Source organism: Pristis pectinata, chromosome 27 (assembly GCF_009764475.1).
Source record: "Pristis pectinata isolate sPriPec2 chromosome 27, sPriPec2.1.pri, whole genome shotgun sequence".
In the NCBI taxonomy this organism is placed as follows: domain Eukaryota; kingdom Metazoa; phylum Chordata; class Chondrichthyes; order Rhinopristiformes; family Pristidae; genus Pristis; species Pristis pectinata.
This window is the reverse complement of record NC_067431.1, coordinates 3,036,587-3,050,185: the sequence shown is the minus strand read 5'-3', so window position 1 is coordinate 3,050,185 and position 13,599 is coordinate 3,036,587. Positions and strand designations below refer to the sequence as shown.

Here is a 13,599-nt window from a genome sequence, read left to right as displayed (position 1 = left end):
GATGTGAGTTTGGAGCAAGGACCGGAGAGAAACTTAATACTGAAGGTTAGACAAAGGGAGGGAGGTGGCAGATACTGGTGACTGCATGGTCTGGCTGTTAGTGTGTAGAAGTCTGAGTTCTTCGTAGTTTGTTGTGAAGCTGAAGGTAGATGAGACAAAGCAAAAGAGTTTATGAAGGTGACTACTGTAGAGAAAGTAAGTCAAGGTTACCTTTGCTTTCCACCATTTCACTGGAAGTCTATCAGCTTTGGAGGACGATAGTACTTCATTCATTGCCCACATCTCATCAATGAATAAAACTGAGATGCAAACTTAACTGATCATGGATAAGACAGGGTTTCATCAGATACGGTTGGACTGTTTTTATTGCCCTTCTCTAATTATCGTTGAGACGGTTGTGGTGAGCTGCCTTCTTGAACTGCTGCAGTCCTCTTGGTGAAGTTACTCCCACAAAGCTTTAGACGAGGGTGTTCCAGGATTTAGGCCGAACCAGCTGAGTCAGTCGCTGCAGGATACCCACCTCTGAGCTGCTCTTGATCACGTTACTTATGTGGATAATCCAGTTAACATGTTGTTCAGTGGTGACCCTAGCATGTTGATGGTGAGAGATTTAGTGATGGTAATGCTATTAAAGTTCAAGGTTAGGTTATTAGACTCTGTTTTTGGAGATGTCATTGCCTAGCACTTGTGTGACAAGAATCCTGTGTGCCTCAGTGCTCCACAGGACTTGTTTTCTTCTTTTGGGCTGAAGAAATTGAAGAGGATAGCTGCACGATGGGGACCAGTGAGAGCAGCGGTTTTAATGAGGACCAGGTCTTCAGAATTGGAGGCAAAGGTGCATTTGAAGTGATCAGTAATGAGAAAAATATTGTGTAATGGAGGGCAAAGGACTAGATAAAGGACTTGTTTGTTGTTACCTTGCACCTTATTGCCCTGCACTTTCTGTGTAGCTGTGACACTTTATTATTGTTTTTACCTGTACTAGGACTCTGTACTAACTCAATGTAACTGCACTGTGTAATGAATTGACCTGTACGATCGGTATGTAAGACAAGTTCTTCACTGTACCTCGGTACAAGTGACAATAATAAACCAATACCAATACCAATAAACAACTGAGATCTTGAAAGAACAAAAGTAAGTGAATCAGGAGAGAAATTTTTCCAGGAATGAACACAGAAGGAAGTGGCTTTGGAAGGGGAAGGGGAATGTGAGTGCAGAGTGACACAAGAAGGTGATCAGAGTCAGCACTATCTGTGATTGAGATGATAGTAGTAATGGGACCAAGTGAAATGGAAACATCAAATGGTGATCGTTACTCTGAGTCAGAGAGTTTATATGGTGAAAGAGATTAAGGATAGAGAGAAGATACCAAACAAGATAAACTGAGCTGGAGATTGTGCAGTTCATCTTTAGTGACTTCAAACGATCTCTGATCATGCATTAGGTTTGATATATCCACGTTGCTTTTTTCTTAATAAAGTAAAATAGAAATGATTAACACTGAGCTACTGACTATTCCTTGCCAAAAGGTGCATGAGAGCTCTTACATGTATTTTTTCGCTTCTTAAATGCTTTGAATTTCCTGCTAGATATTTAGTTAGGGAATCATATCAGAAGACTCACTGTTGAACGCAGTTGGATATGTGCGCATATTGAAGACACAAGAAATTGCAGATGCTAGAATATGGAGCAAAAAATAAACAACTGGCCGAACTCAGTGGGTCAAGCAACACCTGTGGAGGGAGAGGGATGATGACACTTTGGGTCAAGACCCTGAATCACATCCCACTTAACCCGTTGAGTTCTTCCAGCAGTTCATTTTTGCCACATATGCATACTTTTGAACTCAGTACTGATTCGCTGTTGTTTATTGATTTAATCACAGAGAGATTGATAATGACATCCAATAACTGGTCTGTATCTTTAGACATATTTAGGACAACTAATTTGTTGTATCAGATAATGGCAACAGGTCATTAACGTGTTGCAAGGTTACATTTGATTGGCGTGTGCCAACAATCTAAAACTACATTTATAAAGTGTCTTTAATGCAGCAAAAAGCAGGAACATTTTGAAAGAAAATTTGATACCAAGCTGCTGAGGAAATCATTGGAGCAGTTGCCCACTAGATTTAAAAAATATCTTAAAACTTTTTCTAAAACTTTATTTATACAGCACGGTAACAGGCCCTTCCGGCCCAGAAGAGAGACACGGAGCTGTAGAGAAGAAATTCCAGAACTTGGGACCTTGGCAGCCCAATGGTGGAAAATTAAGTTGAGGACTGAATCAGAGGACAGAGTTGGAGGAGCACAGGTTTCTTGGAACATTGCAGGGCCGGGGGAGATTGTAGAGTAGTGGCTGATGCCATAGAGGGATTGAAATACCAGAATGAGAACTGTAGAGTCAGTATATTACTGAAGTAGTAGACAGCGCTGGTATGTTAGCGAGTTCTGGTGTGAGTGAGTAGTTGGGTATCTGAGTTCTGAGTGATCCCAGGTTTATGAAGAACAGAATGCCAGAGGCCAGTTAAGAGTGCATTGGGATATCAAAGTGTGTCAAACTGGCAATCTCTATGTCAGCACACACTACAAAAACTCAGTGAGGACCGTTATCGCCATCTGCGCAATCTCATTGTTACACAAGTTGTGCTGTTAACTGGATCAGGTCTGTGATTCTTATCCAAACCTTTCCCAATGTTACTGGTGGAGAACCTGTCTTCCAGGTGGAGCTTCCTATTTTGTCAGGAATTCAGTAAGGAGGAGCTAGAATCTCTTCCAGAGGGAGCAATAATGAGGAAAGGACAGCTAGGTTCAAGTATGGTATCAAGTAGGGAAAGGGGAGGGAACAAAGAGAAGTAAATGGTCTGGTGATGAAGGAATAGGAAGGGAAAATGAAGTTAGGTTCAGGAAGTGTGAATATGTTGGCAGTGGAATTATTACCAGGTATCGGGGAAGGGCCATACCAACAGAACTGGAGTGAGGATAAATTCCAGAATTACTCGAGGGTAGAGGGAAAGAGTATCAGCTTGTAGAAAGGGTGGAAGGTGTGTGTGTGTGTGTGTGTGTGTGTGTGTGTGTGTGTGTGTGTGTGTGTGTGTGTGTGTGTGTGTGTGTGTGTGTGTGTGTGTGTGTGTGTGGAGGGTGAGAGGTGTGTGTGTGGAGGGTGAGAGGTGGGGGTGGAGGCAGGGTCGGGGGATTGTGTTGGGGTGTAGTGTGGGTCAGACAGGAGTTCCAGCATGAATAGTGCCAAATGGAATTGATGGTAAAATGAAAGATGTGACTGTTAAGTGGGAAATTTGAAAATGGGGAGAGCTGAAAAGATAAAGAGGTGGATGGGGTAGAGTTACTCAGTAAACTAAGTCAGGGTGAGACTAAGTCAAGGTAAGTTGGACTAGGGAACAGAATGGAAGTGGAAGGATGTTAGAACATGGTTGTTGAGACAACATTTGTACAATCTGGACGGACGATGAAAAACAAATATTCTTCAGCTTTTCCCTTTGTAATATTTAAAATAAGAAGCAAAATGTGTTGCTTTAAAATATTAAGTATTATGCAAGTCCATGAAGTGTGCTGACCAAATGTGTGCCTTTAACATTTGGAATTCCCCTTCATGCTTCTGTGCTTTAACGCTTTTTTTTTGATGCTAATTAAAATCAAGAGATGTTGTGCATATTGCCAAATTAATTCATAAAGTCTCTGTTACTAGTCATTTTCACATGAAAACCTTGTGATCAGGAGCACTCTTGAGCTGAAACCACCTTGAGAGCTTTTTGAAACTGTCAGTTAGCTTCTGCTAACCTTGTGGTTTCAGCTGAATGTGTTGTATCGATGCTGCCCCCGTCCCGTGCTCTCCGAATTGGCTGCTGTTGTTCTGTCTCACCGCTGAGTCCTGTACATCGAGTGATCTAGGACTACACTCATTCTTTTCCCTCTGTTGCATGGCATTTCTTGGAATGAAACAAAACATTTTGGAACCACGGATATTTTTGAAGTGTGGTCACTCTTGTGATGTAGAAATGCATCAACCAATGTGTGAACAGCACTGGGATAAACAGTGACATTATCTGTTTTGTTTTCAGTGGTGTTGGTTAAGGGGTAACTATTGGTTAAAACATTGGGGTGAATCTCCTTAGATAGTGTCTAGGTATCTTTAACACCTTTCTGAGCAGGCAGATAAGGCTTTAGTTTAACATCTCATGTAAAAGATGGTATCCCTAGCAGTGCAACACTCCTTCAGTACTGCAATAGATATCAAATGAAACGATAACATAATGCCACTGAGGAGAGGATTGAACTATCTGAACCAGTAGAAAGACTGCTACCACTGCGTCAAGCTGCCACTAATAGCCTTCATCTCAAAACAAATGATTTTGAGGTTCATTGGTGCTTGGTTTATGTTATTAACATAATTCCATAGAAAAATACATTACCAGACAAATTTGATTTACTGCTGTTATTCTCAGTTGTATCCACCTTCAGACATGGCCAAGCAGTTCTATGCCATGAAGTCTGGAAGGCTCCAGGTTTAACTACTGAGCTACTGAGTCAGCTGATCTCACTTCAGGCAGCTATGAAGACAATTCTAGGATAAAGAAGAGAAAATTACTTAGGGTGTCTTTTTCTGACTGATGGCCAGTGATTTCTGTTGGAAAGTATCTGTGAATTTTTGTGAATGGACTCTGCCAGTGGGAGACAAACCTTGGAGAACGTGGAAAAATGCTCCCAACAACTCAGCTCAGCCCTGCCGACTCTAAATCGGCCAGGGAAGAAACCAAGGACGTCCTGCACAGTGCTGCTCATTTTCACACTTCGCTTGACCCTATCAAATGAGATAACTTACTTCATTTTCCAATTACTAAGTAACAAAGTTGCTATCTTTGTCATCAGTTGTAAGACTATTGGTTAGTTTCACATCCTGTAATGAGCTCACTTATAGCATATATAACGAGTAACCTATTCTTTTTGATACAGGGCCTTAGTGGGATGTTCCTGCAGGCACTGCAATCCAGGCTTGTTAAATGCCTGGTTTAGGCAAGAAATTGGTGGGGTTTATGCAGATGTGATATGGGAATGTGTCACTTGCCTCAGCCCCCATCTGAGCAACTTCCACCTGCAAGTTCAGCCCCTAGTGTACTAAACAGAAGGGGAGACTTCATGGCTTTTAAAAGTACACAGATTCAACTTAACAGCAGTAACAGTGTTTAACACTCGAATCTTACAAATAATAGGGGGCATGTGGCTAAATTCTTGGTCAAAGAGTACATTTTAAAGGAGACTTTTTAAGGCTCTAGAAAAAGAATCCTACAGCTTGGCCCTGTTTAATAATTGTGAGACCAAGTAAATCAAAAGGCCCAATTGAAGTTCCACATTTCTAAGACAGTTTTATGATTGGTTGCAGAGATTGAGAGTGATCAGTTCATGGAAGGATTGGATGTGAATTCTAAAATTGGGGTGTTTGGGGGCTGGGATCCACTGTAGACCAGTTCAAAGCTAGTTGTTGTAGTGATCTTCAAATTTACGATCATGTATAACTGCCCATTGACTTCAGTAGTCCATAATCAGCAATAATTACCTGGCTTTGGACCAAAAAAGGATAGAAAGAGCAGAAGCACTTACTACATGGTTAAGAAAAACTAGAAGCAAAAAGAGGCCCTGGGAGATTTAGGTTTCAATCTACATTAAAATGTCAAAACTAATGAAATGCTGAGCTTTATATGTAGAGGAGTGGTGTACAAGTGAACTGTGCTGCAACTATGCACAGCTCTGGTGCACTGGAGTACTGTCCAGAAAGGATAGTGTACCCCGGAGAGATTGCGGTGTTAATTTATCAGAATTTTGCAAGTCACATTACAAGAAGACATTCCAGAGCCCAGGGCTGTATTCCCTGAAATTTGGGCAAATGTATATGTCGCATGTAGGTGTTGAATGTTGACTTAGAGCTGCCTGCATTGTCTCCTCCAAACATGTTAAAATCCACACAAAAGTCTTCAGCGAAAATATCACGAGGGTGCTCAACCCCTTGTGGAACTTGGGTGATGGAATTGGGTTCATCTCTCTACCCCAACTCCAAAGTCCTTTTCATACCCTTTACAGAGGGACAGATCAGGAGTTGGATCCAGCTGTTGAAATCAGAGCAGGCAGACTGAGGCAAATTTGGGCCACGGTTTGGAAAACAGAGCACACAATACTCCTCAAAGAGCCGAAGAACAGAGTGAAGTTGAACATTGAAGCTAAAATGACAGCGAAGTTGTAAGGGATGTCTGACGGTTATAGAATACTGAGGGCAGGATGGTGAGCTTTCTATTTAATGTTATTCTTTCTCTGGGCTGCAGCTGCCCAGCTGTGGCTTTAGAACAGCGGAGAGGTCCCAGACTGCAAATCAGTCATTCTTTTTTCCCAATATATTTCAGTGTAAACACATGAGCCGCAAGGTCTGGGAGGTTATGGGAAGAGAGGAAACAGCGATTGTAATCTGTTAAAAGGCACACACTTCCCCAGAAGAGACAGAGAAAAAAAAGTCAGAAAAAAAAGCAGTAACTAGCTTGGCGTCACATCCGCCTGATCCGCCACAGAAGGGGGGAGATTTAATTATCGGGCTAGTGCGGTGGAAGTCCTCAGTGAGATCTTGACAGGGAAAAAAAAACTTTCGGAGATTGAGCCCTGTTGGACCAGTCCGTGGGCTGAGCTGGAGCTCAATGCGAGTCAAACTCACCCAGCACACTCACACACTGAGCGACGCCCTGAATCCGTGAGCGGGTCAGCCTCTATCAGTGAGATTTCATCTCCGCAAAAGGATATTGGAGAGAAACCAAGAGAAAGCGGCGCGGCACCCAACCCAACCCCTCTCGCCGGCAGCACACCCCTCCAAACTTTTCAGCAGTCGTGCTAAGTTGTGTTGCTGAGCCTCGGCTCTCGGTGTGAGAAGAGGACGATGAAGGCAGCTGTCGAACAGCCGGCTCTGACTATCATTAAGACGGAGAAGGCTGATGGTGAGTGGCGGTGTGGAGCCCGCTCTGTCTCTGCGCGGTGTGTGTGCATTCGTGAACGGGACAGACTGCGAGCTGTCACCCGGGCTCGGCGCATTCTGACCGTGTCTTCTTTGCAAGGTCGGACGCTACTCCGCGCTTTAAGTTTGGGGTCCGGCACCCCTGTGGATTCCGGCTTGTGAGATTGAACCGGTTTTACCGCAGTTTTGCTGAGTTAGATTTGACGTGCGTCTGTGCCTCTGTATCGGTCTCGGTGTGTGTGTTTGTATGCATGTATTTGTGCCGTGTTTGTAGATCTGTGTGTATGCATGTATCAGTGTATGTGTGTATCAGTGTATATGTGTGTGTATCAGTGTCTCTGTGTGTGTCAGTGTGTGTGTGTGTGTGTGTCAGTATATATGTGTGTCAGTGTATATGTGTGTGTCTGTGTATATGTGTGTGTTAGTATATATGTGTGTCAGTGTATATGTGTGTGTCTGTCTGTATCAGTGTATATGTGTGTGTCAATGTGTGTGTGTGTTTGTGTGTAATGAGCTTGAGAACTGTCACGCCCTCAGACCCTCACCCTACTTGTTAGACCCGGAACCAACACGTCTCCTTATTGTAGTGTCCTCTCCCCTGAAGCTCAAAGAAGGGCGAGAGTACATTGTGCCCTGATCTGAACTCGAATCTTTATCCTTTTTAACGTTTTCAGTTGGTTTTATTATTGAAGTTTGGTAACCCGACTTTCACAGGGCTCTGGCTTCGCTCCAAGCTCTGCAGTTTATTGCACTTATAGCTCTTAACATCACGGATCCAGTGGAAGCAGCTCTGGGCTATGTTATACTTCCAGCCTGCACTTCACACAGAGCACTTTGCTGTTATACATTAACCTCTTCCAGCCCCTCTCTGATTTATTCCTGAGTGTGGGGGTTGGTTTATGTTACGGCGATCACAATAGGAGGATGGGCGACGGGTTTCCGAGACCTTTGATGTAGGCGTGTCCCAGATTGGCAGCTGTTTGAAAAAGTCATGATGGACCAACTTTAGGGATTAAATGCTCAGGATGTCATTGTAATATTACAGGCCGCAATATTATGTGCAAATCCTCAAAGTGCAGAGGGATGCGCTGAAGGAACTGGCTTGTGTCCAGATAGCTGATTTCGTTCTTTCAAAGGTAGTCAGTGCATGAACGCTGAGTTCCTCCAGCAGATTGTTTCTTGCTCCAGATCCCAGCATCTGCACTCTCGTTTGCCTCAATGCTGAGTGATAATGTCACGCAAAGTCAAACTTGAACGGATCTTGGAAAGAGCAGGTTCTTGCATTTAGGTGACGCCTAAAGCGCACAACTAAAATGGCTCTCCAAACTGTTGCTTGTATGACAGCTGTAAGGGTGATATGGAGCAGACTTCAGAGGAGACATCCAGTCAACATTTCTCATCAGATAACAGGACGGGGGTACCGAGGGGTGTGAACTGCGGCCATGCTTCTGAAAGGATTGTGGTTACTGTCTCCGAGCTCAGGAACTTTGTATTTATATCTAGATTGCTGTAGCTTTGGTTATCACGTGAAATTCTGTCAATGGATTTCCAGGAACTCCCTCCCCTCTGTGGCTGCGCTTATAGTCTGGTCACCACTGGGTGGGAGTTAACGTGTTTGACTTACTGTTCACAAACAGGCATACCAATCTCCTTTTTCTGACGTGTGCTGTCTTACAGAGCTACGACCTCACTTACTGGACGGGGCAGTCCAGGCTCAGAGACTTTAACTCCAAATACAGCCACAAAAATGACGGGTTTCAGACGCCAGCGTTCAGGCGCAGGGGCTCTGGGTTTTGATTAACGAAGGTATCGGGAGGAGTCTGGCAGAGGGATGTGTCCTTGTTGTTCTGAAGCAGCTCACAGCGGCATCGGGGCAGAGAAAGGCCACAGAACCGGACTGCTTGGTAACATTTCTGGCTGCCTTATTGCTGACATCATATCCGAGTGTGGCTTTAAATATGCGCTCGAAAATAGTCTCATTAGCATACAATAGCATTGGCTGCTTTCCCCAAACGGGCTCCACCCTCAGTGTAGAGGACTGGAGACGGGATGTGGCGTGGGGCTCCCTCTGAATCCCACCGCACCCGCCCTTCTGTTTGATGCCTTCGTCAAACTCAAACGGGGTGGGTGTTGCCGCTGGAGGAGGGTGGGAGCGGGGGTATGTGACACGCCCTTGGGTGTCCGGAATGGACAACCGCGGTGGGCGCAGGGACTGAGCCCAGTTGGATTTTTACTGCGGAGACACAGGAGACTGCAGATGCGTGTGTGTTGCTCCAGATCCCAGCATCCGCAGTCTCTCGTGTCTCCATTTTGCTGCTCCACTGCGAAGTCTCTTCAAGGTATGCCCAGTTTTCCTCCTCCTCTTCCACGGGAGTTTGATGAGACCTTCTCTCATTCTGTGTGACCGTCCATTTCCCTCCACAGATGCTGCCTGACTCGCTGCGTTTCTGCAGCATCTTGTTTGTGGATTACAGACAGCCAGAGAAACAGTGCATTTAAAACTTCGCACATTAATTCACAAAAGCTCTAAACTCGAAGCGAAGGAATGCATTGGAGCATTCTGCTTTTCCTTTCCTGTTAATACTGGGATGGGGAGAAGACTAGATGAATCAGCAGGTCACCAGTACCCAGACAAGTGGCACTTTGTGGGGTAATCCAGGAAGTCTCTGTGGAATATGGGAATATCACAGTCAAACCTCAGTCGGTTCGTGGCACCAGATGGAGGTGAAGACACTGCACAGGGAATGGGGTTAAAAATGCTGCTGGATTTCTTCTTGTGCCTTACCCGTGAAGGTGCATAGGAGCCAAGTCATAGTGTCACTGAGCTTGGAAACAGGCCCTTTGGCCCAACTCATCCATGCTGACCAAGATGTCCATCTGAGTTGGTCCCATTTGCCTGCATTTGACCCATATCCCTCTCGGCTCTTCCTATCCATGAACTCGTCGGTCTGGTGGTTCAAGGCTGAGCCAGTTACAAATGATGGATCAGAATGGAAACCCAGCTCCCACTCATTCTTTTGGGCTGGTTGGGTGCTCAGTGACGGTGCTGCAGGTGTTGCACAGCTAGGTTTCACAACCCAGAACCAAGTGATTGCCCATTGTCTCACGAGGCTAAAAAACTGCAGATGCTGAAAATCTGAAATAAAATGGCAAAAGTTGAAACACTCGGCAGGTCAGGCAGCATCTGTAGGAGGAGAAACAGGCTTAATGTTTCAGGCTGATGATCTTTCATCAGAACTAACATAGAGTTTCTTGACTAAGTAGTAGAGAAAGGCAATGAGGGAATTATGACTGATGTGGTACATATCAACTTCCAATAGGTATTTGATAAGGAGCCACGTAATTAGCTTGCTATCAGGGTGGAAGGCTTTGGAATAAAAGTCTGTAGAAACGTGGGTAGAAAATTGGCAACGTTGGGGACAACAGAGGATGGGAAGGAAATGTCAGAGCTCCCCAGTGATTGCTAAGAGCTTAATTTGTAATACATTGATGATTTGGAAATGGGTGCATGGGCACCATTTACAAACATGTAGAAGACACAAAGCTGACAGGTGTAGTGAACTTTGAGGAGGGTAGTAATGGACTTTGAGACAGGTTGGTGCAATGGACAGACAGGCAGCAGGTGAAACTATATGGCATATGTAATGTGTTGTTTATAATACAGGAACCCTGATTAGTTCTTAGCCCTCCAGTTTGTTGTATACCCTCTTGCAGTCTCCCAAAATGGTGCATTATTGGCTCTAATGGATGAGATGCAGATTTATGACTGTCCCTCTGTCGCTGCCTGCATCAGTCAGTTGGGCAGCAGAATTGGAATTAGTTTATTATTGTCACATGTACAGTGAAAAACTTTGTTTTGCATGCCATCTATACAGATAATTTCAAAACGTAAGTACATTAAGGTAGTAACAGGATGCAGAATATAGTGATGCAGTTACAGAGAAAGTGCAGTGGAAGGGCCATGATTGTTGTTGTCTTTGCACAGATTATACTTGCAACAGTTTTTGACACTGTCAACACCTAAAAACGCCTCTATTGTATTCCTTCGTTATCCTTTCTAGCTCATCTTGCACTCCCACACCTCGGTGCTGTTCCCGGGCCCACACTCTTTCTCTGTTCATTACTCCTCTGCTCCCTCTTCTCCAGCATCTCTGCTTCTTTCCCTCATGTCCGTCTGCATCCTGTTCATTATCCTTCCTTTATTTGCGTCTTCACATGCGTCCCCCATGCTATGTCATAACTTCATCCCCTCACACTTAATCCACAATGTCTGCTCCGCCTTTATTCTCCTCCTACCTGTCATTTGAAATTCTACGAAACATTTTTTTAACCTATGCAAGCATGCTAAAATTAATCTGTAACTATTTTTGAGAGTGTCAGTGAGGGATGACACCCTCCTTGCCTGGTTCTGTCCTGACCTTGGCCTCTAGTCAACAGATATTCATTGAATATGCCTGAATCTGGTGCTGTACAAACATGTACAGCTATTTCATGGTGTATGTTAGACTTGGACTGAACAAACAAAGGTATTCTTAAATTAACCACAAACTTTTGTAATCTTAGAAATTGTTTAATAAGCCTTTGGCCCCTTGCCCTAAGTAATGTGCAATGTTAGTTTTTTTTTCTGTGTTGTCCCATCTAACATTCCCAAGAGACACAGCAAGGGATAGATGTCAAGTAACAATCCCCTTACATTGATCAAGCATTTGGCATAGAAACATTAGAAAGAACTGTGTGTGAAGCCGCAAATTGCTTGAATGAAGATTGATGCAATTTTACACATATTCTTTGGGGGAACCAAATAGTAAATAGGAGGGGCCCATTTCCCTTACAGACAAGCCAGAACCTGCAGCCCAGATTTAAAGTAATTGGTGGAAGGATTCGAGGGAAGATGAGGACAATTGTTTTCATCCAGAAGGTGGTAGTTAGCAGGCCAGAAGTCATTGCCTGTGTAACGGTAATAGAGGTAGAAGCTCTTATACAGTACCGAGATGTGTATGCAAAACTCAGTGATCTTCAGTGTTTTGAATCTAGTACTGGAAGCTGGGATTAGGCTGGGTAGCAAGGTATTGACCAGCATGGATGTAAGGGGCTGAACGGCCTCCTTTGTAGTTAATTTTCGACGATGCAATCATTTTTGGGTGAGGGGTTTTCCAGCTTCAAACTTGGGCACCCAAGTGGCATCATCATTTGCGCCCAGCCCTAAAATTGTTGTGATTTTCAGCCACGTCGCTCTGCGTAGGAGAGCAGTAAGAGCGTGAATTATGCGACTGTTTTGTGGAACACCTGTGCTCTGTCTGACGACCGGTTCCATGCCATTTTAACTCTCCTCCCCATTCCCCCATCGACCTGTCTGTCCTCGGCCTTGTCCACTGCCAGGCTGAGGCCAAATGCAGACAAGAAGAGCAGCAGCTCACGTTTCACTTGGGCAGTCTACAGCCCAATGTATGAATAGTGCATTTTCCAGCTTCAGGGAGCCCCCACTCCCTGTGCTCCTTTCTCTCTCCTGGCTTGCCCTCGCCCTGTCACCTAGTTTCATTCCCCTTCCCCACTTGGTTTCATCTTATCTGGTTCTACTTATCACCTTACTTACTTACTTATCACCTTCCAGCCTCTGTCTCTCCCTCCACCCTCCACATCCACCCACCTGGCTCGACAGCTCCTTTTTATCTCTGTCTGTTTCTACCTATCATGTACCAGCCGCTGTCTCCTAACTCCGTCCTTCCCCTTCTCCCACCAGTTGGAAAAGAACTGCCCAGCCTAATCCCACACCCCAGGACTGGGTCTGTGGACCTTCACGACACACCTCTTCACTAATGCATCCAAGTACTTATTGAATATGTTGAGGGTTGCTGCCTCTCCCACCCAGTCAGTTAGTGAGTTCCAGACCCCCTACTACCCTGTGCACCCTGGAGCAATGATGTCTATACAGGCTGTGCTTTCACAGGGTTGTCCTCGTTCACACCATAACCATAACACCTCAGGAACAAGCCTGCGCCGTACCTGGACTATCCTCACAGGGTGAGTCAAGGTCACCCTTATTCTCACCTTCCTGGCCTCAGGACCAGCCCAGCCCCTGGTGTCGTCTCTCGCAGTTTGCTGTTCGCTGCTGTATCAGGAAGGTCAGTGATCCGCCCATTCCACAAGGTCAAACTTTACCTGTTTCTCCACCTCCACAGGGGCAGGCAGACTGACGACAGGCATTTACTGCCATTGCAGCCATGGACTGCACTCATATCTTTACAGAGACCTCTGGTAACCTCCTGCCTGGAGAGCCTGGCTGTGGCTCTGAGGGTCCCTGTCACCCCTGTCAGCATTTCTCTTGTAGGTGATGTAACCTCTCGAAGTCCCTGGAGCATGCTTCCTGCCATCAGGACTCACTGATGCTACTGCTGCCAAGGAAACACAAACACTAGGTGCGGAAGAGCGCTGCTGGTGTGCACTTGCATCTTTAAGGGCTGGTTGATGAGCTCTCAGCTGCCCAGGTTGTGAGGCTTTATATGTTAGACAAGGAGCACATCAGTGTCCTACTTCAAATGGTGCTGTCAGATTCTGCAATTTTTTCTGAGCTTTTGATACGGCGTTTGCAAT

The 13,599-nt window shown here is 45.0% G+C and overlaps 1 protein-coding gene across 3 annotated transcripts in view; it reads left to right on the top strand.

Moving 5' to 3' along the window:
* The window catches only part of ets1 (v-ets avian erythroblastosis virus E26 oncogene homolog 1), a 99,510-nt gene that overhangs the window by 27,651 nt on the left and 58,260 nt on the right, over nt 1-13,599 (top strand). Inside the window, exons 1-2 of one of the 3 annotated variants that reach the window (XM_052040073.1) lie at nt 6,586-6,991; nt 8,686-8,912. The exons of 1 other annotated variant lie outside the window; for it this stretch is intronic. In XM_052040073.1, coding sequence (XP_051896033.1) covers nt 8,840-8,912 — 73 coding nt within the window. In that variant the 5' untranslated portion in view covers nt 6,586-6,991; nt 8,686-8,839. Of the gene's footprint in view, nt 1-6,585; nt 6,992-8,685; nt 8,913-13,599 lie in introns of those variants that run through there. One more of the 3 variants, XM_052040074.1, reaches the window with a different exon arrangement.